Below are 27,337 nucleotides of genomic sequence, written 5' to 3'. Positions count from 1 at the left end.
ATGCTGTCAATCATTCCTCGCCATCACTCACCTGGCTTCCACCGCCGGTCGTCCTCTGTGACCATGTCCACACCATTGAGGAGGTTCTCCCAGAATTCCTGCAGGTTGTCTGATTCCGGCAGCCTCCCTGCAATCCCAGCAATGACTATGTCCTCCATCTTGTGACTTTCTAAGGAGGTAATGGAGGGGAGGAAGGGAGGTGAGGAAGTCGGGTTAGGAGTGGAAGCAGGTGGGACACGAGAATGAAGGAGCAATAGCAAGTCAGAGAAGAGGAAATGAGGAAAGTAATGGGCAACAAGAGAGCACGAGGAGAAAACAGACAGAGGGGGATATAGTGGAAGAGAAGAAGCATGATGGGAAAAGGATAACAATAGTAACAAGATGTATGGTAGGAAAAGGAGACAGTGAGAACAGGGAGAGATGAGAGAAACAAAAAAAGAACAAGAAAATGGAAGGATCGTAGAAGGAGGTCGAATGAGGTGTTAATGGGGGAGGAAGATTGTGAAGGTAGGGAGGAGAACAGGCAGCGGGGAGAGAGAAGCCATGAGTGGTAAGGATGGAAGAGAGGGAGAAAACATTGAATTTTCAAATTAATAGATGTGCATTCAGAACAAGGCTGTCATTAAACAAAGCTTTAAAAAAGCATGCCAGCAATCTGATTGTTATCTGCCATAGGACCTGAGCTATTTGTATCCCAATTACTTCTAGCATGGAGAGACTGTTTTTTGTTATGCATCTATCTCAGAGAGGGCGCCCCTTGTTGCTCCTGGAGAAGAAAACATACCACCCCATAGAGGGCAACATTCCATCCCATAGAGCTCAACATCCCATACCACCCGGTTCCGGCGGCAGGGGTAGGTCTTAAGATGCGCTTTCCAAGGATTGCTGGACACAAGTGTATTTGTCCATGATCCCGCTGGACACTGATGAGGCATAACTTAAAAATTATTTTGTTTCCTCAAGCATGTAGGTACTGACCTACAATATAACGACGTGGGAGGTAGCTTTCACCTCACCACGGTGTGTAGATAGTTTTTATTATCACTCTGGTCCTGACGAATTGCCACAGATCCTCCTGAGTGCGACGGCAAGAAACATGTTGACCGTTTGAGAGTAGTGGGCACATATCTAGACACATAGGGCCTCATGTAGGTACCTCAATACCGGTCGGTAACGGCCGAAAATCGGTAAATATCCCGTTACCGACCGGTATTGAGGCACTTGAGATGTAGGTGGCTGATTTCTGGATTCGGTATTTACCGAATCGGAATTTTAAGAAATCGGTAAAATACCGATTCGGTAAATGCCGAATCCAGAAATGCAATGTAGGGGGCACTCAAGTGAGTGCATTATTGGTGTCTGGATTCGTTATTTACCACCAACTACAAGTTGATGGTAAATGACGAATACCTTACAAAAAGCATTTTTGTGCTATTTGGAAAGTGCCATGTGGCAGAGCATGTATGTGCGCCACATGTTCACACATGCACGAATCAGGGGTGCAACAGGGTGTCAATGTGACACCCTGCCACCCATGATAATGCCTCCCCTATTACCGATTCGGTATTTACCGAATCGTTAATAGTAACTGGCTTCCCATTCATTCCTATGGGCCTCCAGGCCCATAGGAATGAATGGGAAGGGATGCATTATTACCGATTCGGTAAATACCGATTCATAATTACCGATATTTACCGAATCGGTAATAATTACCGATTATTTACCTACATACTATTTACCGATTCATAAATACCGAATCGGTAAAATTCGGTATTTATGAATCGGTAAATAGTATGTTACCTACATGAGGCCCATAGTTCCTAGACATCCCCTAGTCAATAGTTTTTAATCAGGCAGTTTACCTACCAGAATAAAATTGCTATAGGATTAACTGACCTGTTTTAATCACTTTTCTCACCCCTGCACTACATCTACATGAGTTAGGCCCCTCACCCACACTGCACCAAACGGCAGGAACAAAAGATCTCCGCTAAAGAGCCCCTCATTGGGTGCCCGTCGGGTATTGCAGCGCCGACCCGACGTGGAGCAGGCCCAATGATGAAGCATATTCAAAGTCACAAGAGCAACCCTTATGTCCCTGCGAACCGGGTAAGTACACTGTACTACAAAACAATGTTCACAAGGAACTCATTTGAAAATAGTCATCTATTGCATACAACATCAGTAGTTGTGTTTGAGTTAATCTCTCACAGAACTAACATGAAGTCAGTACTTAACACAGTAAGCCTACACACAACCAATCATAATTTACAAAGCCTCAGCCGAGGTCTTTTATTTAACAAAAAACTTTTTGCAAATCACATATAAAAACATATCATATATACATTACTCCTCTCTTTTTCTTACATTCGCAGTGCAAAGTGACCCCAGTGAAACCATAACCTCACAGACACAAATAAACAAGAAATAATAAAAGTGCAAAAGGTTATTGGAAAAATTGAACAAGGACAGTTTGTAAATAATATGATAATTCAGTCAGAGCTGTCTCTTATTTCGTTTGTCGACGGCGTTTCGACCCACTTCTAAATACCGGGTCTCATCAGGACTGTAAATATGGGGACTAGTGGAAGGAAGAAGAAGAGGGCGTGTATAACTATATTGGAATCAAGATAAAAAAAAGAATGTATATTATTGTATCTTCCACCGATAATGGTCAATTGGCAGGTCGAATAATTGGCGGGACACGCTTCCCTATTAAATGAGGAATAGGGGTTGTTAATTGTATTTCCTGGATATTCTAGAGTAACACCACGGTGTCGTTAATTCGTTCAAAACCACTTACTTGGGCTTTTTGTTAATATTTATCCCTATTTCCGAGGTGCCCCAACAGTTTAGGGAGATACGACCTGTTCTTAAAACGACTGTGCTGTAATGTATCGAAAAAAATATAATCAATACATGGCCACCACAGAGTATCCACGCTGGAGTAGCAATTGCAATTGCTCACATTTCTAGTAAACTGCAGCGAAGGAAACGAGGTCCGTAATCCAACCGGGCAATAGCCGATTGGCCCCACACTCTACACGCGATTAATCCGTGTCGTGCCATTATTTTTCTAACAAAGTCAAAGTGAGTACATTTAAATATCCCACTCCATGGTGAGCTGATGATTAAACGTCACATTTTAATCAAACTATGAACTATAATATGTGTATGTTCATTACCTATAGGTTTGGACACAATTATTTTATTTTGCATACTGGATCCGAAACGGACTTATGTATGCCATAAACTAGGTAAGCCTTTAAGTAACTATTCACAATACATTCAAAGATTTTAACTGTATATATCATTATCTTGATTCCAATATAGTTATACACGCCCTCTTCTTCTTCCTTCCACTAGTCCCCATATTTACAGTCCTGATGAGACCCGGTATTTAGAAGTGGGTCGAAACGCCGTCGACAAACGAAATAAGAGACAGCTCTGACTGAATTATCATATTATTTACAAACTGTCCTTGTTCAATTTTTCCAATAACCTTTTGCACTTTTATTATTTCTTGTTTATTTGTGTCTGTGAGGTTATGGTTTCACTGGGGTCACTTTGCACTGCGAATGTAAGAAAAAGAGAGGAGTAATGTATATATGATATGTTTTTATATGTGATTTGCAAAAAGTTTTTTGTTAAATAAAAGACCTCGGCTGAGGCTTTGTAAATTATGATTGGTTGTGTGTAGGCTTACTGTGTTAAGTACTGACTTCATGTTAGTTCTGTGAGAGATTAACTCAAACACAACTACTGATGTTGTATGCAATAGATGACTATTTTCAAATGAGTTCCTTGTGAACATTGTTTTGTAGTACAATGATGAAGCATGACACCTAAGCTGTCTGGGTGTGCGAGGACCCTAGTTCCGAAAGGAGGTATTTCCCTCTTCTCTCCACCTCGGAGGGTTATCCCGACGAGGTAGTCAGACGTATCTCCCTCTCCTCGTTTCCCTCTACACTTTAGGAACAGCATACCCATTCTTTGTACGTTTCCCCATAGAGGGCAACATTCCATCCCATAGAGCTCAACATCCCATGCCAGAGAGCTCAGCATTACATGCCAGAGAGCTCAGCATTACATGCCAGAGGGCAATATTCTGCACTAGAAAGGGCAACAATATATCCAGGAGAGGACAACAATATGCTTAAGAGAGGGCAACACACTAACACCACGAGGGCAACATTGTATCCCAGACAGAGCAAAATTCAATCTAAGGGAGGGGCAACTTTATATCACAGAGAGAACTGTATTTTGTACCAGAGAGGGCAACAATCTTTCCAAGACAGGGCAACATCCTCTCCAAGAGAGAACAACATACTAACGCAGGGGGTAACGTTATATTCCAGACATATACTTTCTGTACTAGAGAAGGCAACATTCTATCCCAATGAAGGCAGCCTCCTACCCCAGCCAGGGCAACAATCGTTCCCAGAGAAGAGCATTCAATCTTAGAGAGGGCAATATGCTTTCGCACAGAGGGCCACGTGTGTCTATGTCATACAGCCTAGTTAAGCAGTGCAGCAAACCCGCTGGATATCATTGCGCTTTGGCAGAAGTTAATTAATGCATTCGCCCAATACAAGCCTGCCCGCTGCCGGTGGATCCTTACTTCTGTCTTTCCCTCGAAGGATGAAATCACCAGACTCGGTTCACCATGTTAGCATCCCACACTCGGCTAGCAAGAGAGACCGTCAAGTGTTTCCCACTTGGAGCAAAATTTCAGACACCGAGACTAAAAGATGCCTCTGGTGAGGTGCTGGGCAGGGAGGACTTGTGGCGTTCGTTGGCCATATATATATATGGGGCTACATTTGTATTTTTGTGTATGTCTTTTGGGCACTCCCTGTGTACGTCCACGTCTGTGTTTGTAGGTGCCTGTCAATCCTGGCAATGCTGCCACACGTGGGAAAGAACTCTTCCCATGCCTGCACCGAGGCGATGCACGGCGCCTGGGCAGACAGGGGCTCTCCAGGGTCAGGGGGAGCTCACAGCATCAGCCCTCGGAGGGAGCTAGCCAGGTGCTGAAAACTCCCTCCTCGGGGTCTGCCGCACTAGGCAGTGGGGACAGTCTACCGCGAGTCCACCAGCGGGGGGCGCTGTCTGAGTGCTGAGCCCGCCCTACCCGATTCCAACAGCGGTATTTCGTGCGCCTCCTCGCACCGAGATGACCGGGTGGTAAAAGGACCCTGCCTTTGCCTCCAACCAGGGTTAGTGCAGGAAGCTGTTCACGCGCTGATTTCTACATGGTCCACTCCACGGCACAGTCGCCATGCTCTGTTTCTGCCTTTGTGAATTCATGCCTCTCTGCTAACACACGGAGCCGTGGAAGACAAAACAGCTTCAGGTAACGGGCAGACGTGGTGCCTTTACTACTTCTTTCCGGACATTAAGGAGCGAATATTATCTTAACTTTGAGCCCCTTCACCCAGGCTGGCTGCTCGTAGCTTCTTCTCAGAGGCCCTCGCATCTCAGAGGGGCAACATTATATCCCAGAGAGGACTATATTCTGTGCCTGAGAGGGCAACAATCTATGCAAGAGGCCACAGGCCTTCCACAGAGGCCCTCGGATCCTGTCGCTGGCCTTCATGCCTCAGCCACTCACAGGTCTTCCACAGAGGCCCTCGGATCCTGTCGCTGGCCTTCATGCCTCAGCCACTCACAGGCCTTCCACAGAGGCCCTCGGATCCTGTCGCTGGCCTTCATGCCTCAGCCACTCACAGGTCTTCCACAGAGGCCCTCGGATCCTGTCGCTGGCCTTCATGCCTCAGCCACTCACAGGCCTTCCACAGAGGCCCTCGGATCCTGTCGCTGGCCTTCATGCCTCAGCCACTCACAGGTCTTCCACAGAGGCCCTCGGATCCTGTCGCTGGCCTTCATGCCTCAGCCACTCACAGGCCTTCCACAGAGGCCCTCGGATCCTGTCACTGGCCTTCATGCCTCTGCCACTCACATGTCTTCCACAGAGGCCCTCGGATCCTGTCACTGGCCTTCATCCCTCAGCCACTCACAGGCCTTCCACAGAGGCCCTCGGATCCTGTCGCTGGCCTTCATGCCTCAGCCACTCACAGGCCTTCCACAGAGGCCCTCGGATCCTGTCGCTGGCCTTCATGCCTCAGCCACTCACAGGCCTTCCACAGAGGCCCTCGGATCCTGTCGCTGGCCTTCATGCCTCAGCCACTCACAGGCCTTCCACAGAGGCCCTCGGATCCTGTCGCTGGCCTTCATGCCTCAGCCACTCACAGGTCTTCCACAGAGGCCCTCGGATCCTGTCGATGGCCTTCATGCCTCAGCCAGTCACAGGCCTTCCACAGAGGCCCTCGGATCCTGTCGCTGGCCTTCATCCCTCAGCCACTCACAGGCCTTCCACAGAGGCCCTCGGATCCTGTCGCTGGCCTTCATGCCTCAGCCACTCACAGGCCTTCCACAGAGGCCCTCGGATCCTGTCGCTGGCCTTCATGCCTCAGCCACTCACAGGCCTTCCACAGAGGCCCTCGGATCCTGTCGCTGGCCTTCATCCCTCAGCCACTCACAGGCCTTCCACAGAGGCCCTCGGATCCTTTCGCTGTCCTTCATGCCTCAGCCACTCACAGGCCTTCCACAGAGGCCCTCGGATCCTGTCGCTGGCCTTCATGCCTCAGCCACTCACAGGTCTTCCACAGAGGCCCTCGGATCCTGTCGCTGGCCTTCATGCCTCAGCCACTCACAGGTCTTCCACAGAGGCCCTCGGATCCTGTCGCTGGCCTTCATGCCTCAGCCACTCACAGGCCTTCCACAGAGGCCCTCGGATCCTGTCGCTGGCCTTCATGCCTCAGCCACTCACAGGCCTTCCACAGAGGCCCTCGGATCCTGTCGCTGGCCTTCATGCCTCAGCCACTCACAGGCCTTCCACAGAGGCCCTCGGATCCTGTCGCTGGCCTTCATCCCTCAGCCACTCACAGGCCTTCCACAGAGGCCCTCGGATCCTGTCGCTGGCCTTCATCCCTCAGCCACTCACAGGCCTTCCACAGAGGCCCTCGGATCCTGTTGCTGTCCTTCATGCCTCAGCCACTCACAGGCCTTCCACAGAGGCCCTCGGATCCTGTAGCTGGCCTTCATGCCTCAGCCACTCACAGGTCTTCCACCGAGGTCCTCGGATCCTGTCGCTGGCCCTCATGCCTCAGCCACTCACAGGTCTTCCACAGAGGCCCTCGGATCCTGTCGCTGGCCTTCATGCCTCAGCCACTCACAGGCCTTCCACAGAGGCCCTCGGATCCTGTAGCTGGCCTTCATGTCTCAGCCACTCACAGGTCTTCCACAGAGGCCCTCGGATCCTGTCGCTGGCCTTCATGCCTCAGCCACTCACAGGCCTTCCACAGAGGCCCTCGGATCCTGTCGCTGGCCTTCATGCCTCAGCCACTCACAGGCCTTCCACAGAGGCCCTCGGATCCTGTCGCTGGCCTTCATCCCTCAGCCACTCACAGGCCTTCCACAGAGGCCCTCGGATCCTGTCGCTGGCCTTCATCCCTCAGCCACTCACAGGCCTTCCACAGAGGCCCTCGGATCCTGTTGCTGTCCTTCATGCCTCAGCCACTCACAGGCCTTCCACAGAGGCCCTCGGATCCTGTAGCTGGCCTTCATGCCTCAGCCACTCACAGGTCTTCCACCGAGGCCCTCGGATCCTGTCGCTGGCCTTCATGCCTCAGCCACTCACAGGTCTTCCACAGAGGCCCTCGGATCCTGTCGCTGGCCTTCATGCCTCAGCCACTTACAGGCCTTCCACAGAGGCCCTCGGATCCTGTAGCTGGCCTTCATGTCTCAGCCACTCACAGGTCTTCCACAGAGGCCCTCGGATCCTGTCGCTGGCCTTCATGCCTCAGCCACTCACAGGTCTTCCACAGAGGCCCTCGGATCCTGTCGCTGGCCTTCATGCCTCAGCCACTCACAGGTCTTCCACAGAGGCCCTCGGATACTGTCGGGGCAACATTATATCCCAGAGAGGACTATATTATGTGCCTGAGAGGGCAACAATCTATGCAAGAGGCCACAGGTCTTTCACAGAGGCCCTCGGATCCTGTCGCTGGCCTTCATCCCTCAGCCACTCGCAGGTCTTTCACAGAGATCCTAAGAGTGACCTTCGTTTCTCAGATGCTCTGGTCTCCTTCACACTGGGTGAACCTTCAGAGCTCCGACCTCAAGTCTGCTCTTTGTGAACGCGTCAGATCCACTTGTGGACTTTCCTTCTGACCCCATTGCTCACTCACCCTCATCCAAAACCTGTCAGGCCCCCACCCTCTTCCTGATGACAGTTCTCGCCTCTCTTCTGCCCTAAAGATGCCGGTGAGCAAAAGACACTCTTATTTATTTATCTGACATTTTTACATACAGCCACTGCACCTCGTGACATTAGTGCGCTTTACAAGTTTAACAAACCATTCTAGGAAGACGAGAACTAAACATTTAACAGCAGCGCTATCAAGGTGCTGAGCGTGGGTCTGGGCTGAGATAGGCACAGAAGGCAACATTGCATGGGCTGGTGGAGAGTTAGTTAAGAGGAGGAGAGAACACGTGGCATGGATAGACTCAACAGTGGGTACAAGTGCGCAGATCTACTCATGTCTTAGTCTAAGTGTCCTTGAATAGGAATGGTTTCAAGACCCTTCTGAAGCAGAGTAAATCTGGCTGTTGTCTCACGTAGAATGATGGAGACTTCCGAAGACAAGCTGCTACTCCGATGAAGGATCTGTTCTGCACTTCTGTTTTGAATTATAATAGTGTGTTTTTGCTACTGGAATATCTGGATCCAGAAAAAAGTCATACGATTGGCCAGGTACTTGGTCTTCCCTGGAAGCCAGCTTTGTGGGAATTGCCAATTTGAACTGTATGCTGGTCTCCAGCGTGAGACTGGCAAGAAGGTAAGCAGGAGCAGTGCGGCATGTCTGCGTTTCCCACGCTTCGTCAGTTGGGTATGTGCCTCTACTCTGTGCGCTGCTTCTGGGCCTTTGAGCTGGCCCTCAACACATAATGCATCAAGGAGACTGTGAGGCCAGATGAAACCCAGCAGCCTCCTAGTCCCCCTGCCTGCTGCCATGACAGGGCCCACCTCTCTCACTCATCTTGCCAGCGTGAGTTTATAAAAAAAAAAAATGAAAACTAATTTAGGCAGCATCCACCTCTGACAGTGTGATTTCTTTAAAAAAACTAAAATGACATGACATTAAAATCAATTTACATAGCAGGAGATTCTAGAAATTAGTGAAGTGTGTCTTAGGTAAAGGTCGGCGACTCGGAGGAGAGAAATATATCCGTTGCACACAGCAAAACAAACATATATGTGCATTCTTTTGGAAATAAAATCTCATTCTCTTCCTACCCACTCGAGTTCTGTTTCTAAACCTTCTCGTTTTAGGCCCGTGTGGAGATTCCTTTGGGGTATGCACACTGTCAGATGCTGAAAGCGCCCCTTTCTCATAAGAGTCAGACACTCCTCACACCGCGAGAGTCACATGTGGATTCTGCATCTCACTCGCAGGCACTTTAAAGTTACAGGGGACACTAGTAGATCTAAAACGTGTATGTGGCGAGCCTCAGTTTAAGGAGAGCTATTCACTATATGGCTTACATTGGGAAATAATAACAACATACCACGATTTGCCAAAATGCGCTCCAAAGATACCAAACTAAAGCATGCAGAGCCACTGCAGCAACTCGCATTAGGGGTGACGATACAACTAGCAGCCACCAATCATTCCCATACCTTCCGTTCCCCCATCAGTACCCAAGCTGTGGTAGCGGGACAACAGAGACCCAGGGCACCGGTGCTCCGCAGGGACTCGTGTCCCCACACCCTATCTTTGTGGGAGCTGTTTCTTCACAGCTTTAGGGCCTCCTCAGGAGCTTACACACACATTCGAGTGTGGTCAGTTTATTTTAAATACTTTTCATCCAACCAGGAATGCAAGTTGCCATTGTAGGAGCCCCGCAGAGATTGGGGAAGGACTGAAGCCTTCCTCTCCTACTGGAGGGGTTTAGTCCCCCAGACCTTTTAAAGGGGTAAACGGATAGCACCGGGCTCTTTGGTATTGATGTCATTGACATCGTGGCCTGATTCTGTCCAACGTCCTCATTTGTTGTCCTTCATTGTAAATTAGGATCAAGCTGGCTGAGTTTCCCAAGAACTGATCATCTGTGTGTAAAATGACGCCAATGAAAGGTAACCGGTCTAGAGATGTCCACTGATTCTGGTTTGCCTCGACTAGTATCGTCTGTAACCAAGTGAATAAAATACGTTTTGCTGTTCCGCTAGATACCTTTAGGTCTATTTCAGGTGGCATTCCACCCTGAGGTAATGTGCAAGTGGACACAGATGGCATTATTACACTTGCTGAAAACTTCAAGATGATTCCCTCCTGGGGCTTACATGTGCTCTAGAGACGGACTGATGCTAATCATAGACGCTGCTCACACCGTTAGTGGAAAACAGCTCTAGGAAATGGCAACGCGCCAAAGAGCTCTCTTCGAAATCATTAAACGACATCAAAATAACAGAGGAAAACAATAAACAACTCCAGGGTTCCAAAAACTTTAAAGTTATAAAACAAGATAGACAGGTCACACAATATCTGAACTCCAAGAAAATGTCCATACTGTGTAGATTCAATAACATAATTACAATGTACTTATTAAATGTAACAAATAGCAGAAAACTGGCCATCACAATGCAAAAAAAAAAAAAGCCACGGTAATTCATAGTCTGACTCTGAGCATAAAACCAGAAGAAAGTAAGAAAAAATGTGTTTCCATTTTATGAAATTAATAGACCATTTTTTTCACTGGAGACTGGTTCTTGGTAATATACAATTGATAACAATGTTAATCACAACCCCACCCCAGAATGACCATGCGTAATAATGTATTTTAAAACAGGCTTCAAAAGCAAAAAAAAAAAAAAAGCTACCTGTATCTAATTGTGTAAGTATTATAGAAATAAATGATTAACAGAACCAATTATTATTGAAACATAAAAGGAATACAAAAACAAAACACCTATGCATACATACTACCAGATTCATACAAATGGTTACTTAGACTAAAGTACTGACATTTCAGACACACGTGAAAAAGGTTCCAGCACTTGAACACAGGGAAAAACTACTAATGAAGTACAACCAAGCATGGCTACGGCTTTGCTTCATATATAAGAGGACAGTCAGCGGGGCCACAATCATTTTCTGAATCACTTTACTCTCGGAAAAAAACACAATCCTACAAAGGATCTACCACAAGCGAATCAAAAAGAACACCATAATGGCATAGAACATTAACTTTACAGCAATCAACCTGCCCTACCCTCCCAAATCCAGAGAAGTTCCTTCTGGCGGAAGATTTACTCTGTATCTCCGCCTAGAAACCAGATCCCTATGACACCCATTTGGAAACTGCTTAGTTCTTACTGAAGCACATCTTATTTGCACGGAAACAGCTAGACACGATAATGGACTATAATGGGCATCATCAGCTTTGAAAGATGGGTTTCATGGTTCGCGTCCAGAAATTGAAGTTTTTAAACATAAGATAATTATATTACGCATGGTTTGATAGATTATAGTACTAAAAAAGCATGGGTCATCCAATGTGACCTAAAGTGGCATTTCATCCAATCAAACACCAAGCTACAGGAGACTGAACATAAAAGTGGCTGACAAAAGAGATGCCATAGCGCCAAAACCATCACTGATTATATAAAAGAATGTCTAAGAGTACTAGGAAACAGTATACATTAGAAACACACTTCTCTGCAGCCCTTACAGAAGATACCCAAACTCACATGCAAGAGTTGACTAGGAAGACCCTTTTATTAGGCTGTGTTTTCGCTAATAAGCCCTCATTCTTGAGCAAATCTCTTCCAAACTCCTGGCGTTTTTACAGTCCCGCAAGTCCACAAGAAGTTATCCCACATTTCTGGTAGGTCAATATAAATGCATCTTTAACTCTATCCTGGACCACTTTTAATCATACCAATTTCCTATTTTTATATTTTGAAAAAATCGACCATTCAAGAAAGACACTACCCTGATGACCACTACTTCAGAAATACTGTTTTAACCGAATCATACAGGAACTTGTCACCTCAACTCGCTCTATGTACTAGAAACTTCTATTACATGCTTCAGGAGTGACACAACTGGTCTCACGTGCGTATCAGGTCATTCAGCGCACATGCAGATTTAAGCTTTAATTGTGCCACCGTGATCATTAAAAAATATCATATCTTGCACAAATTTTTACAACCAGAAAAAGAAACAAACTGGGAAGCATGCCATAGGAATTACCAGATGGCGAAGTAAATTTAAGGATACCGCCCATTTATTTTCCTCCGTACAACTTCCTAAGTACAATGGATAGGCCCAGACATAGGTCCCATGCTCACTGTGCCATAGGACCCAAGCTACACCCTACTGAGGAGGCGCAAGTAGGTCAAATTCAGCCTGGGGTTAGTTGGTTTTTCGTTCAGAGGGGACCTAGCCTGGCAGTTGGGGCTGGACTATTCCTACTGTGTTGGGGGAAAAAGATGGACTGGAATGCTGCCCCGAGTTATTACAAGTGGCTGAGATTAATTCAAGTATTCCACTCATTGCTTTTTTGTTTTCCTCAGTACTACGTCTTAAGTGTGATGGTATGCCTAGATGTGGGCACCATGCTTACTGTGCCATAGACCCCAGCCACAATATACTGACAAGGCTCAAACAGGCCGAAACCAGTCTTGGATCACGTGTGTTCCAGTTCACAAGGGACATAGCCTGGCAGTTCGGGCTGGAATGTCCTACTGTAGCAGAACATAGGCGGATTTGGATATGGCAGGATGGGTAGGGCATACTAGGTGCAAAACCTGAGCAGGAACTTTGACGCAATTGTGAGAATAAGACTGCCCGCCTCGACCCGCACCCTATGGGGCATTGCCCAACGTATCTTAAGAATATGGACAACATGAGATACCTATGAAGATTTGTGAGTGAATGTGCTTACTGTGATATCTTTACAGAACTGGAGGGCCTATGTCCTATATCTAATAAAGGGATCTGGTCCAACAAAGTCCTGACAAAAGGCAAAAGACCCCAAAGGGCAAAAAGGCTGAAGCATGTAGATCACTGTCGTAAGGTGTGAAGGGTCAGTTATTCATCCCCCACACACCTTCTTTGTTTTTAACCCTTCCCCTACCCCAACACACGTTAAAGTTTTTATTTCAGAGTAGGGGCTAATTTTATTCGCGGTTTAACTGATCCCACTTAATTCTATATCCAAAAACTCTCCATCCTGGTGGAGGCGTTGCCTACTTGGGCCATCATGCCCAGGTAGGGGACCAGATGATGAAGCTAACCACTAGGACACACCAGTGGAGATGATATACACCACAGGCTAGAACTGGAGGGAGAGGGTCCCCTAAAATGAAAGAGCAACGGAGGGGTGAAGTCTTCAGACTTAACTGAGCCAACATGAACATGGCATGTTTTTGAGGCCAGTTGGGTCAACATCCCGTCCATGCAATACCCAGATCAAGTTGTGGAGAAGATAGACTTATGACATATTTATGATCCGGATATGGACTAAGGCAGATCCCTCCAATCCATAAGTATAGCTCAAAGAAGGGAATCCACATTTAACTTTCTCTGTAATGAGCTAATCAGTCCATTCACTGCCGAACCTACAACTCATACATGAAATGAGTCACATTTATTTTGTTTTCCAGGTCTACACGTTAGTACTGTCTTCTCTTGAAAAACATTCAACATCACAAACATCCCATGGATAACCTTGGTTTATTGTGAAGTTCCCAATGATACAGAGGACTTTCTATAAAAAATAGCTGATTTCTGGGAAATCAGAATTACTGTGTTGATAATTGCTCTCATGCACGTGTGCAAGTTGGTTTATTAAACAAGCATGCAATATATGCGAGCTAATGTCATAACTGTGAATCTTTGCTTAAACAAAAAATAAAGTGAACTGATCACAGACTGTTGTTGTGACCATTATTTTTTTATTAAACTTTATTTTCCATTTCCAAAAGACAAACAGAGCATAATTCACCTTTGTTATATGCTGCCACATTACAGAAAAGTACGCCAATCAAGGTCATGTATGAAACAATATAATACACTGCAATCACATTAAGCACCACCCTCCAACCTGTCTTTTTCCAACATCACGTGCCAATGCAATAGGAACTTGGTATAAGAAGTTTGTGCATCTCCGGGAATCGTCTCTAACTTGAAACATACCATTTGTACTTCATCATACTGTAATGCAGCTAACAATGGGTACCAATGCACTTTGTTAAACTAACTTCATCCCACTCCCGTAAGGTCTAAGCCATCTGGTTGTGTTGGAGTGGGGGACATGGTGGTGTCATTCAGGTAAGCTTTAAAGGGGCCCCAAATATCTTTTGGACGAGACGCAGAGGGCAAGGTTTCTGCCTACAAGTCACTATTCATGTTACAATAGGCTAAACTCTGGAGCCAGGACTTTGTAGTGGGTAGTGACTTACTGCCCCATTTAAGGGCTATCTCGCGTTTAGCAAGTAGAAGGGCCATTGCCGTGAATTTCCGAACAGCCTTAGTGAAGTCTAATATGCAGCCTAGAAGAGCAGATTCAGGAGAGGGGAGTATCTCAACGTCTATCATTTTTGTGAGTTCAGTGCAAACTGATCGCCAGTAAGCCCCGATCTTAACACAGTTCCAAACTAGATGTGCAAAGTCCGCATGTGGGGCACCCCATTTACAGCAAGTGTGTGGTCTGTTTGGGTCAATTCTGTGCAATTTTTCGGGGGATATGTAGATCCTCCAAAGGAACTTAAAATGTAATAACCTATGCTTACTATTTAGGGACATTTCTTTAATTTGTGCACAACAAAAGCCCTATCGTGAATCTGAAATGGGGTGACCCAAATCTCTCTCCCATGCTTCCCGAACCCTAGTGTCTCTACCTGGGAGAATAGCCATACATGCGCGATACATTTTGGAGACCAAGCGCTCGACTCCGGGAGTCGAGATCACAGTGGTCAATGAGCCAAATTCAGCTGGCACCAATGGGAACTCAGTTACTGCCGGCCTAAGTGCACTTTGTTCCTGGTTAAGGAGAAAGCAGTCCATGAATGTAGCCTTGCTGAATCTATCTTCCTCGTACCCGAAAAAAACGTTACCATCAGGAAACAGGCCGCTTGTTGTGACCATTATTGGGGTCAAAAGTAAAAGCTAAAAAAAAATCACCGCACAAAACAGGGTTGCTGGCAATGGCCCTTTCCACAGGGTCATGCCCAAATTTTTCGCCTTCCTTCTCCTCACCTTTTTACTGAATTCGTTTTTGTTGGTTTTAGGACTCTTGGCACTTTACCACTGCTAACATGTGCTAAATTGTATGTGCTCTCTCTGTAAACATGGTTTGATTGACTTATCCACAATGAGCATATTTAATTTACTTGCAAGTCCTTAGTAAAGTGCACTACATTTGCCCAGAGCCCAGAAATGAAAAGCTACTAGTGGACTTGCAGCACTGATTGTACCACCCACTGAAGTAGCCCTTTAAAACATATCCCAAGTCTGCCACTGCAGAGCCTGTGTGGGCAGTTTACACTGCCATGTTGACCCGGTCAGTTAAACCACTTTACAGGCACAAACCTTCCTTTTTAATACATATCAGTCACCCCTTGGGTAGGCCCTGGACAGCCCAAGGCAGGGTGCAGTGTATTTAAAAATTAGGACATGTACTTTTATGTGTTACGTTTCCTGGTAGTTAAAAACACTTAAATTCATTTTTGTCTACTGCAAGGCCTATCTCTCTCATAGGGTAACATTGGGATTACCGTATTACACCATATAAATGTAATTTCCATGTGAGAAGAGATTGGACCCCCAGGTTTGGTGTCTCTGGAATCACAAATTCAAAATCACAACTTATGGCGAAGTCAGATTTAAATAGCAATTCTGAAAATACCATTTTTAGAAAGTTGGTATTTTCTTACTTTAGCCATTTGGTGCCTTCTGCCTCTAGACTTCTACACACAAAGGGAGCTTAGGTGTGAAGGATGGGCCATCCACATCCTGATGGGCCATACTGGGCAAGAGCTGACACTTACACCTGAATAGGCTGTGTCCTGTCCCCACACAAAGTGCTGCATACCCTCCCCCGTAGTGAGTCAGGAGACAAGGCAGGAAAGGCAGGGGCCCTGTGCACTTCAAAAGCCTCTCTTTGAAGTCTCCCCCACTTTAAAGGCACACCTGGGTATAAGTACTGGACCTCAGACACCACCACTTCAGTACACTCTGGTACTGTGGATATTCTACCAGGCAGGACTGCTATGCTGCTGAAAGGACTGTCCTTCTGCTGGACTCCTGCCTTGCTGACCTACTGCCTGCTTCCCTCTTGCCTGGGCCTGAGAAAGACTGGACTTGCATATCTCCAGGCTATTTTCTGCACCCTCTGTAACATAAAATGCATTTAGGATTGATTATGCTGTACTTGTCACAGAATACACCTGTAATTATTCATGTTCCTACGATCATAGAATGCACTTGGGGTTGCTTCTATTCCTCCTATCCTAGAATGCACATGGGATTGTTTCTGCTTTTCCTGTCATAGATGCACAAAGGATTGTGTCTGCTTTCCCTGCTGTCATTGAATGCACATGGGATTGTTTCTGCTTTAACTGTCATAGAATGCACATGGAAGTGTCTCTTATCCTCCTTTCATAGACTGCACATGGAAGTGTTTCTAATCCTCCTATCAAAGAATGTACATGGGACTGTTTCTGCTTTTCCTGTCATAGATGCACATAGGATTGTTTCTGCTCCTCCTGACATGAAATGCACATGCGTTGTGACTGCTCCTCCTGTCATAAAATGTGCCTGGTGAGGGTTTCTTCTCCCAACATTATTGAGTGTTCAGTGTGATTGTTTCTGCTCTTCCCATCATAGAATACGCAGGGGGGTTGTTTCTGCTCCTCCCATCAAAGAATACACAGGGTGATTGTTTCTGCTCCTCCCATCATAGAATGCACAGGGTGATTGTTTCTGCTCCTCCCATCATAGAATGCACAGTGTGATTGTTTCTGCTCCTCTCATCATAGAATGCACAGGGTGATTGTTTCTGCTCCTCCCATCATAGAATGCACAGGGCGATTGTTTCTGCTCCTCCCATCATAGAATGCACAGTGTGATTGTTTCTGCTCCTCTCATCATAGAATGCACAGGGTGATTGTTTCTGCTCCTCTCATCATAGAATGCACAGGGTGATTGTTTCTGCTCCTCCCATCATAGAATGCACAGGGTGATTGTTTCTGCTCCTCCCATCATAGAATGTACAGGTTGATTGATTCTACTCTTCCTATCATAGAATGCACATGGTGTTGTGTTTGTTCTTCTTATCATAGAATGCGCAGGGTGATTGTTTCTGCTCCCCTCCCATCACAGAATGACAGTGTGACTGTTTCTGCTCTTCCCATCATAGAATGCACAGGGCGATTGTTTCTGCTCCTACCATCACTAAATGCACACAGGATTGTTTCTGCTCCTCCTATCACAGAATACAAGGGGATATTGTTTCTGCTCCTCTTATGATAGAATGCAGAGGGAGATTGTTTCTGCTCCTCCCATCACAGAATGCACAGGGTGATTGTTTCTGCTCCTCCCATCATAGAATGCACAGGGTGATTGTCTCTGCTCCTCTCATCATAGAATGCACAGGGCCATTGTTTCTGCTCCTCCCATCTTAGAATGCACAGTGTGATTGTTTCTGCTCCTCTCATCATAGAATGCACAGGGTGATTGTTTCTGCTCCTCCCATCATAGAATGCACAGTGTGATTGTTTCTGCTCCTCTCATCATAGAATGCACAGGGTGATTGTTTCTGCTCCTCCCATCATAGAATGCACAGTGTGATTGTTTCTGCTCCTCTCATCATAGAATGCACAGGGTGATTGTTTCTGCTCCTCCCATCATAGAATGCACAGTGTGATTGTTTCTGCTTCTCTCATCATAGCATGCACAGGGTGATTGTTTCTGCTCCTCCCATCATAGAATGTACAGGTTGATTGATTCTACTCTTCCTATCATAGAATGCACATGGTGTTGTGTTAAAATGCGCAGGGTGATTGTTTCTGCTCCCCTCCCATCACAGAATGACAGTGTGACAGAATGCACAGGGCGATTGTTTCTACTCTTCCTATCATTGAATGCACATGGAGTTGTGTCTGTTCTTCTTATCATAGAATGCACATGGGATTGTTTCTACTCCTCCTATCATAGAATGCACGTGGCGTTGTTTCTGCTCCGCCTGTCACAGAATGCACATGGGATTGTTTCTGATTTTCCTGTTGTCATAGAATGCACATAGGATTGTTTCTGCGTCTCCCATCATAGAATGTGCAGGGTGATTGTTTCTACTCCTCCTACCACATAATGCAAATGGGCTTGTGTTTCTGCTCTTGTTACCATGCAATGCACATGGGATTGTTTCTACTCCTCCTATCATAGAATGCACGTGGGGTTGTTTCTGCTCCGCCTGTCACAGAATGCACATGGGATTGTTTCTGATTTTCCTGTTGTCATAGAATGCACATGGGATTGTTTCTGATTTTCCTGTTGTCATAGAATGCACATGGGGTTGTTTCTGATTTTCCTGTTGTCATAGAATGCACATGGGATTGTTTCTGATTTTCCTGTTGTCATAGAATGCACATGGGATTGTTTCTGATTTTCCTGTTGTCATAGAATGCACATGGGGTTGTTTCTGATTTTCCTGTTGTCATAGAATGCACATAGGATTGTTTCTGCGTCTCCCATCATAGAATGTGCAGGGTGATTGTTTCTACTCCTCCTACCACAGAATGCAAATGGGCTTGTGTTTCTGCTCTTGTTACCATGCAATGCACATGGGATTGTTTCTACTCCTCCTATCATAGAATGCACGTGGCGTTGTTTCTGCTCCGCCTGTCACAGAATGCACATGGGATTGTTTCTGATTTTCCTGTTGTCATAGAATGCACATAGGATTGTTTCTGCGTCTCCCATCATAGAATGTGCAGGGTGATTGTTTCTACTCCTCCTACCACAGAATGCAAATGGGCTTGTGTTTCTGCTCTTGTTACCATGCAATGCACATGGGATTGTTTCTACTCCTCCTATCATAGAATGCACGTGGGGTTGTTTCTGCTCCGCCTGTCACAGAATGCACATGGGATTGTTTCTGATTTTCCTGTTGTCATAGAATGCACATGGGATTGTTTCTGATTTTCCTGTTGTCATAGAATGCACATGGGGTTGTTTCTGATTTTCCTGTTGTCATAGAATGCACATGGGATTGTTTCTGATTTTCCTGTTGTCATAGAATGCACATGGGGTTGTTTCTGATTTTCCTGTTGTCATAGAATGCACATAGGATTGTTTCTGCGTCTCCCATCATAGAATGTGCAGGGTGATTGTTTCTACTCCTCCTACCACAGAATGCAAATGGGCTTGTGTTTCTGCTCTTGTTACCATGCAATGCACATGGGATTGTTTCTACTCCTCCTATCATAGAATGCACGTGGCGTTGTTTCTGCTCCGCCTGTCACAGAATGCACATGGGATTGTTTCTGATTTTCCTGTTGTCATAGAATGCACATAGGATTGTTTCTGCGTCTCCCATCATAGAATGTGCAGGGTGATTGTTTCTACTCCTCCTACCACAGAATGCAAATGGGCTTGTGTTTCTGCTCTTGTTACCATGCAATGCACATGGGATTGTTTCTACTCCTCCTATCATAGAATGCACGTGGGGTTGTTTCTGCTCCGCCTGTCACAGAATGCACATGGGATTGTTTCTGATTTTCCTGTTGTCATAGAATGCACATGGGATTGTTTCTGATTTTCCTGTTGTCATAGAATGCACATGGGGTTGTTTCTGATTTTCCTGTTGTCATAGAATGCACATAGGATTGTTTCTGCGTCTCCCATCATAGAATGTGCAGGGTGATTGTTTCTACTCCTCCTACCACAGAATGCAAATGGGCTTGTGTTTCTGCTCTTGTTACCATGCAATGCACATGGGATTGTTTCTACTCCTCCTATCATAGAATGCACGTGGCGTTGTTTCTGCTCCGCCTGTCACAGAATGCACATGGGATTGTTTCTGATTTTCCTGTTGTCATAGAATGCACATAGGATTGTTTCTGCGTCTCCCATCATAGAATGTGCAGGGTGATTGTTTCTACTCCTCCTACCACAGAATGCAAATGGGCTTGTGTTTCTGCTCTTGTTACCATGCAATGCACATGGGATTGTTTCTACTCCTCCTATCATAGAATGCACGTGGGGTTGTTTCTGCTCCGCCTGTCACAGAATGCACATGGGATTGTTTCTGATTTTCCTGTTGTCATAGAATGCACATGGGATTGTTTCTGATTTTCCTGTTGTCATAGAATGCACATGGGGTTGTTTCTGATTTTCCTGTTGTCATAGAATGCACATGGGATTGTTTCTGATTTTCCTGTTGTCATAGAATGCACATGGGGTTGTTTCTGATTTTCCTGTTGTCATAGAATGCACATAGGATTGTTTCTGCGTCTCCCATCATAGAATGTGCAGGGTGATTGTTTCTACTCCTCCTACCACAGAATGCAAATGGGCTTGTGTTTCTGCTCTTGTTACCATGCAATGCACATGGGATTGTTTCTACTCCTCCTATCATAGAATGCACGTGGCGTTGTTTCTGCTCCGCCTGTCACAGAATGCACATGGGATTGTTTCTGATTTTCCTGTTGTCATAGAATGCACATAGGATTGTTTCTGCGTCTCCCATCATAGAATGTGCAGGGTGATTGTTTCTACTCCTCCTACCACAGAATGCAAATGGGCTTGTGTTTCTGCTCTTGTTACCATGCAATGCACATGGGATTGTTTCTACTCCTCCTATCATAGAATGCACGTGGGGTTGTTTCTGCTCCGCCTGTCACAGAATGCACATGGGATTGTTTCTGATTTTCCTGTTGTCATAGAATGCACATGGGATTGTTTCTGATTTTCCTGTTGTCATAGAATGCACATGGGGTTGTTTCTGATTTTCCTGTTGTCATAGAATGCACATGGGATTGTTTCTGATTTTCCTGTTGTCATAGAATGCACATGGGATTGTTTCTGATTTTCCTGTTGTCATAGAATGCACATGGGGTTGTTTCTGATTTTCCTGTTGTCATAGAATGCACATAGGATTGTTTCTGCGTCTCCCATCATAGAATGTGCAGGGTGATTGTTTCTACTCCTCCTACCACAGAATGCAAATGGGCTTGTGTTTCTGCTCTTGTTACCATGCAATGCACATGGGATTGTTTCTGCTCCTCCCATCATAGAATGCACAGGGCGATTGTTTCCCATAAAACACTATCGCCAACATGACACCTATTAGAGCAGAGTTAACCCAGTGAAATTAATGGACGGCAGCTGCAATATTATGTAGTAATCCACCCCAGAAGGAGCTCGAAAAAAAGAAAGCGCAAGTCCGCACAGAAAATCCAAACCACTAATCACAGACAAGTATGTTAGCCAACAAAAGGGCCAACAAAGAAAGACTTTTTATTTTACTGGAGACACCCCAGACATATTTCCCGCCCTTCTACATTCTTCACATTGGAAAACACTATCCTATTTTACTGCTAAAATTTACCAGTCTTACTCTATAATGATGAAAATGTGAAGCTGCCTGTGTATATATAGTTGAAAAATAATGGTACAATCCTCTGACATCTATCTGCACCTCTTCTACACAGTTTTCATGACACTAAAAAAGTCAATTATGAATGAGTCTTACTTAATATTCACCACAATACTATGAAAGTAATGAGACTTAATACCTTTACTTCACGCGATACTCGCAACTCTGTAAAAAACGATCAGTGAACATATATCCACTTCACTAAGAGGTAACCTTACGTATTTTCTTTCAAAAACCCAACCCAAAGTTATCTTTTGTCCTTCTGCATTAAATCTGTTGGAAGGGTAGCCAAGAGTGTACGGAGAAAACAACAATACGCTCTCAACCACAGCCAACCAACATGCACCTAAATCAGTACTCATGTCTGAGCATCATAATGAAAAGAAAGATGATGTTATTGCCATCACACACCTAAACGGCAATAATTCATCCAAACATCACTCAACAAACTTTCTCAAGAGGATACCCTACATTATCAAATGATAGTCTTCTTAGCGCAGCTATCAAACAACCAACACATTCTAAGGCAGCCATTGTGGGTCTTGCTACCTTTGAACCAGAGCGCATTCTAGAAAAGGATCCTATGAACATTAAAAGATAAGATCACTCCATCACCACCCTTCAGCACTGCCATTCTGAAGATCCTACTAAAAACAAAAATAAAGCCAAAGTACACCGAGGTAAAGAACACAAAAATATTTTTGTCTGAAAAACAGAATTCATTTATCAGTGCATCCATACCTCTAAACCCAGCCCTGAAAATGCTTCTGCCACAGTGAAACATTATCATTCTTAGATCTTGGCAGTTATTGCCACCCTTGTACCTAATTACAGAAGAAGGATCAAAGATAGAGCTAATAAGGGTTCATTTTTCTGTGGTCTTGGTGCTAAGAGGTTTCGGTGGCGGTCCTCTGCCAGCGCTGTGGACTCTGCGCATTTTTTAAAATTAAACTTTCCTACCTGCTTGCGCTCCCGAGCGCCTTCCGCTCCTCGCTCTCCTCCATTGCCGGCTGGTCACTGGAGCGGGGCGGGTGAGGTCGCCATCTTGGACGCTCTGGGGTTGGCGGTGCAGTCTCTTGGTCCCTCCACCCCCTGCCACGCCCTGTTTCTCAGTCATTGGTGCCTTTAACATGGCCCTGTGTCCTCGGCAGCGCAGCGGCCGAGCGCAGCGGGCGCGACGAAGGCGCGCCGAAGTTGCGCCTAAGTTAAGCCCGTCTGCGCCCGTCCGCGACGGGCCGGGACCAGGGGCCATGGACTCTGCCTCCCTGCAGGTGTACACCTCCGCTCAATTGCACTCCCACAAAGTTGCTCTGCCCCTCACACCCTCACTACTGCTACATCTGGACATGCTTGGCATTTTATTTCCCGATCCTTCTCTTTTGCTCGACCCCCCTGCTCCATTTGTGTCTATCTCTCCCAACATTGCCTCTGCTTGTCTTCTTAACACTCGGTCGGCTGCGAAACATCAACTGGAATTATTTAACCTCCTGCATACTGAGTCCCTTGATTTTTTGTTTCTTACTGAAACTTGGTTTTCGTCTGACTCTCTTCCCGATGTCCTGGCTATTCTCCCCTCCTCCTATTATGCCCTCCGGTCGGATCGCCCTGATGGCAAGACAGGTGGCGGCGTGGCCATGATTGTTCGTTCCAGTTTACAGTTCCAGCTTCTCCCTCATTCTTCTATTTCTAACGTGGATTTTTTGGTTGCTCGTTCACTCAATCTCCCTGTCCCTCTCACGGTTGTCCTCATGTATCGCCCCCCTCAACATATGCCCCTGTTTGTTGCCACCCTACAGGAACTTCTCGCAACACTTGTGGTCAACAATTCTTCGGTTCTCCTGCTGGGTGATTTTAATTTTTGGCCAGGTGACCCTAAGGAGGATTTGTCTTCCAAGGATTTCTCGGCTACTCTTCAGTGCCTCAATTTTCATGCTCATGTCACTGGCCCGACCCATGCCCAGGGTCATACACTTGACCAGATTTGGTCTTTAAGTTGTACGCTTTTTCCTCCTAGCATTTCTCCCTGCACTTGGTCTGATCATTTTCTGATCTCCTTTTCCATCTCTCTTGGTGTCCCTGACAGACCCTCCTTACCTAAAAATCTTGTCGCTCGAAACTGGAATCGGGTTGACTTAAACTCTCTTTCTCTCTCTCTTGCTTCTTCTACTCCTGATCTTTCTGAACTCCCTCTGGATTCTCAAGCTGAAGCGCTTAACACCTGGCTGTCTTCCTCTTGTGATCAGGTTGCCCCGCTTAGGAAAACTAAGGCTGTTCGTCCCTATGACGCTCATAAGTGGTTTAATACCGAGCTTAAAGCTCTGAAATTGGACCTGAGACGCTCTGAGCGTCATTGGAGACGAAATTACTGCCCCGCTCTTCGGGTCCAATACAAACATCTTCTCTATGAATATAAGCAAGCCGTTCTTCTGGCCAAAACAAAATACTTTTCTGAGAAAGTGGCCCTCTCTGCTAACAAATCCAAGGAGATTTTCTCTTTGGTCAATGATCTGGCATTTTCGGCTCGTACCAATCCTACTCTCATTCCCTCTCAAGATCTCTGCTCTTCTCTCAATGATTTCTTCATTGAGAAGATCGTCAAGATCAAAGTCAATATTCCCCTGCTTCCTCCCCCTCTCCCCACTCCTTCTCTGTCGGCTCTCTCTTCTTCTTTCGACTCTTTCCCCCCTATTTCTGTAGACACATTTCTCACTTTGCTTACCAAGATCAAGTCAGGCTCTCCAGCTGACTGTGCTCCGGCCCGGATTTTAAGAGCTTTATTTACTAGTTGTCCTTCTCCCCTCTTTCTTTTCTCAATGCCTCTCTTGCCCTGGGCTTAGTCCCGTCATTCTTTAAATCTGCTATTGTTTTGCCTATTCTAAAAAATCCTGGCCTTGACCCTTCACTCCCTTCTAATTTTAGGCCTATTTCTCTTCTTCCCTATCTTGGCAAGATTTTAGAAAGTTATGTTACCTCTTGCCTTTCTGCTCATATTGAGGAGAACCATGTCCTGGCCTCACATCAGGCAGGCTTCCGTCGAGGCCACTCCACTGAGACAGTGGTTCTTGCAGTCCTCGATGAGCTGAAATCTAAAGCTGATTCTTCTCTTCCTCAAGCCTTGGTTCTCCTTGATTTGTCCGCTGCGTTTGACACGGTTGATCATTCCATCCTTCTTGACCGTGTCAGCGCGGCGGGCATTCGGGGCCTTGCATTCTCCTGGCTTGCCTCCTTTCTTTCTGGCCGCTCTCAGGCAGTTCATTTATCTGGTTTCTCTGCCCCTTCCCGCTTGGTTCCCTGTGGTGTTCCCCAAGGTTCCTCTCTTTCCCCTCTGCTCTTTAATCTTTATATCTATCCTCTTATTTATGCTCTTCTTGCTCTGGGGGTCTCCGTGTATAATTACGCCGATGACCTCCAGCTTGTCTTTGATCTTTCCTCTTCATCTCTGTCTCTCTCAAAATTTCGCTCTACTCTGGTCTTTATCTCGGATTGGATGAGCTCTAACCATCTTAAGCTCAACCCGGACAAGACCGAGTTGGTCTTGACGGGCGGCCCATCCAGTCCTTGGTCTTCCGCTTTTTGGCCCCCCTCCTTTGGCTCCCTCCCTACTCCGGTTTCTTCTGTCAGAAGTTTGGGTATTCAGGTCAGTCATGATCTTTCCATGCATGCACAAATTAGTTCTGTTGTTTCTTCCTGCTTTCTATCCCTCCGGCTTATTCGAAAGATTTCCCGTTTCTTTTCCTCAGATGCACTTAAAATCATCATTATGGCTCTGATTACCTCCCTTCTTGATTACGGGAATAGCTTGTACGTGGGCATTCCAGCCTACGAAACTCGACGTCTGCAAGCTATTCAGAACCAGGCCGCTCGTCTCATCTTTCACCTTTCTAAAACTCATCACATCACTCCCGTGCTCAAGTCTCTTCATTGGCTCCCTGTTTTTCAGCGTTCTCTCTTTAAAATGGGTTGTCTTGTTTTTTTGGCTCTTGCCCGTTCAGCTCCTGCATTCATATGTTCCCTTATTTCTTCTCATATTCCTGCCCGCACTCTCCGCTCTTCTACTTTGGCCCTTCTCAATGTCCCCCGCTTCCGTAAATCCAGAACTGGAGGCACACGCTTTTCAGTTCTGGCCCCCCGCTTCTGGAATAGTCTTCCCCTTTCCATGCGATCCATCCCCATTTACTCCCATTTTCGTAAAGCCTTGAAAACTTTTCTGTTCTCCCAGGCGTACTCTTGCTAATCCCTTCGGGCTGCCTCAGTGATAGTTGGTCTCAACACCAGCGCCAGGAAGCCGCTTGGCCACAGTGCGCTTAATCAAATACTTTCTTTATTCATTCATTCATTCATTCATGATCTTTGGCAAATAAGCTGCCAGCCTGAGTCTATGGAATGTGTCTCTCCTGGTATTCCAGGGCAACACTACGGCCAGATTTTTTTTCCACCAATTAATGATCTGAAAGATAATTCTCCATTTTCTCCATCAAAACAACAGATTCTATTTGTCAAAATGACAATATCCCCTGTCTTGGATTACAGCAATGCCATCTATTTTGGGATGTTTCCGATCAGATACAGTGTTTCAAGAAGATTCATATTGCTGCTGCCGAACTTCTCTTGGAGAGTGCACCAATGAACACATATCTTGCCCTCCATTTCAGCCCTTTACTAGTACCTTCATGTCAGGGAAAACTAGTGGCATTATGTGAGCACCTGGATGCCCAAGGTTTTCACAAAACCTGTCAGTAATAAAGCACAGCTTCTCCAAACCGTGTACCTGGGGAATAATGTTTTCTATGCTTTCACCAGATCCCTGAAACTCTTTTCTTTCTCTGTGTCCAGAATTGAGGACTATTTGTCCTTAAGAGGAACGTTAAGTCATGACTCTTTCTTTAAGTAAGCCTTGACGGCCAAAATGCCACTTTGATGAAGTATGCAGCCCCGCTCTGTAAACTAGCCATGGAAATCCCTCTGGACACGGTTACAATCTCCAATGATGCTTCTGAGCTTCTTTAGAGGGCTCTGGTGACAGCTTCGCAGCATGCGTTTGATGGGGCTAAGAGCTCAGCACCGAGTCTCTGGTGATGGTGGCAATGCTTCACTGAAAGTCTGTGCATGCTTTAGAAGGCGTGCCCCTCCTCAGGTTATCTTGCTGTAGCTTCAACCTTCAGTTCCTAAATCTGAGCACTAGAAAGCAATACTCCATAAAGAAACTGAACACATTATTTCAAGCCATCCAGAGTTTTCTCAATACATCTCCTTCAATGATTCCACTCCCAAACTCTGTGCTCCAAGAAGAACTCCTGAAAGTACAATGGATTGAAATAGGTATGTGTCTGTCACCTCAGATTCACAACACTCAACTACCCTCTGTAAATGAATGAGCCGCACTGATGCAGCCAACATACACATTTACGTATGTACAGAGTTCCTTCAAATTGTCAGTGCTCGTTCATTAGATCTGTACAGTCACCCCCATACAACAGCTGGACTCTAGGACAAACTCTCACATGCCCTGAAAAAATGTTAACCTGTTCCTGTCTAAGGCTGTATGTGTCCTACTGCACTGGCGGCCAAAGCCCGCAGCACCCACACGTTATGGACCCTTATGAACTGC

The 27,337-nt window shown here is 45.9% G+C and overlaps 1 protein-coding gene across 1 annotated transcript in view; it reads right to left on the bottom strand.

Moving 5' to 3' along the window:
* FASN (fatty acid synthase) overlaps nucleotides 1–27,337 on the bottom strand; it is a 180,040-nt gene that overhangs the window by 142,907 nt on the left and 9,796 nt on the right. The window contains exon 2 of the mRNA XM_085617568.1: nucleotides 32–169. Coding sequence (XP_085473694.1) covers nucleotides 32–158 — 127 coding nt within the window. The 5' untranslated portion in view covers nucleotides 159–169. The remainder of the gene's footprint in view (nucleotides 1–31; nucleotides 170–27,337) is intronic.

Source organism: Triturus cristatus, chromosome 7 (genome assembly GCF_964204655.1).
Source record: "Triturus cristatus chromosome 7, aTriCri1.1, whole genome shotgun sequence".
NCBI lineage: Eukaryota > Metazoa > Chordata > Amphibia > Caudata > Salamandridae > Triturus > Triturus cristatus.
The sequence above is the reverse complement of the archived record's forward strand: the minus strand, read 5'-3'. Positions and strand labels throughout refer to the sequence as shown.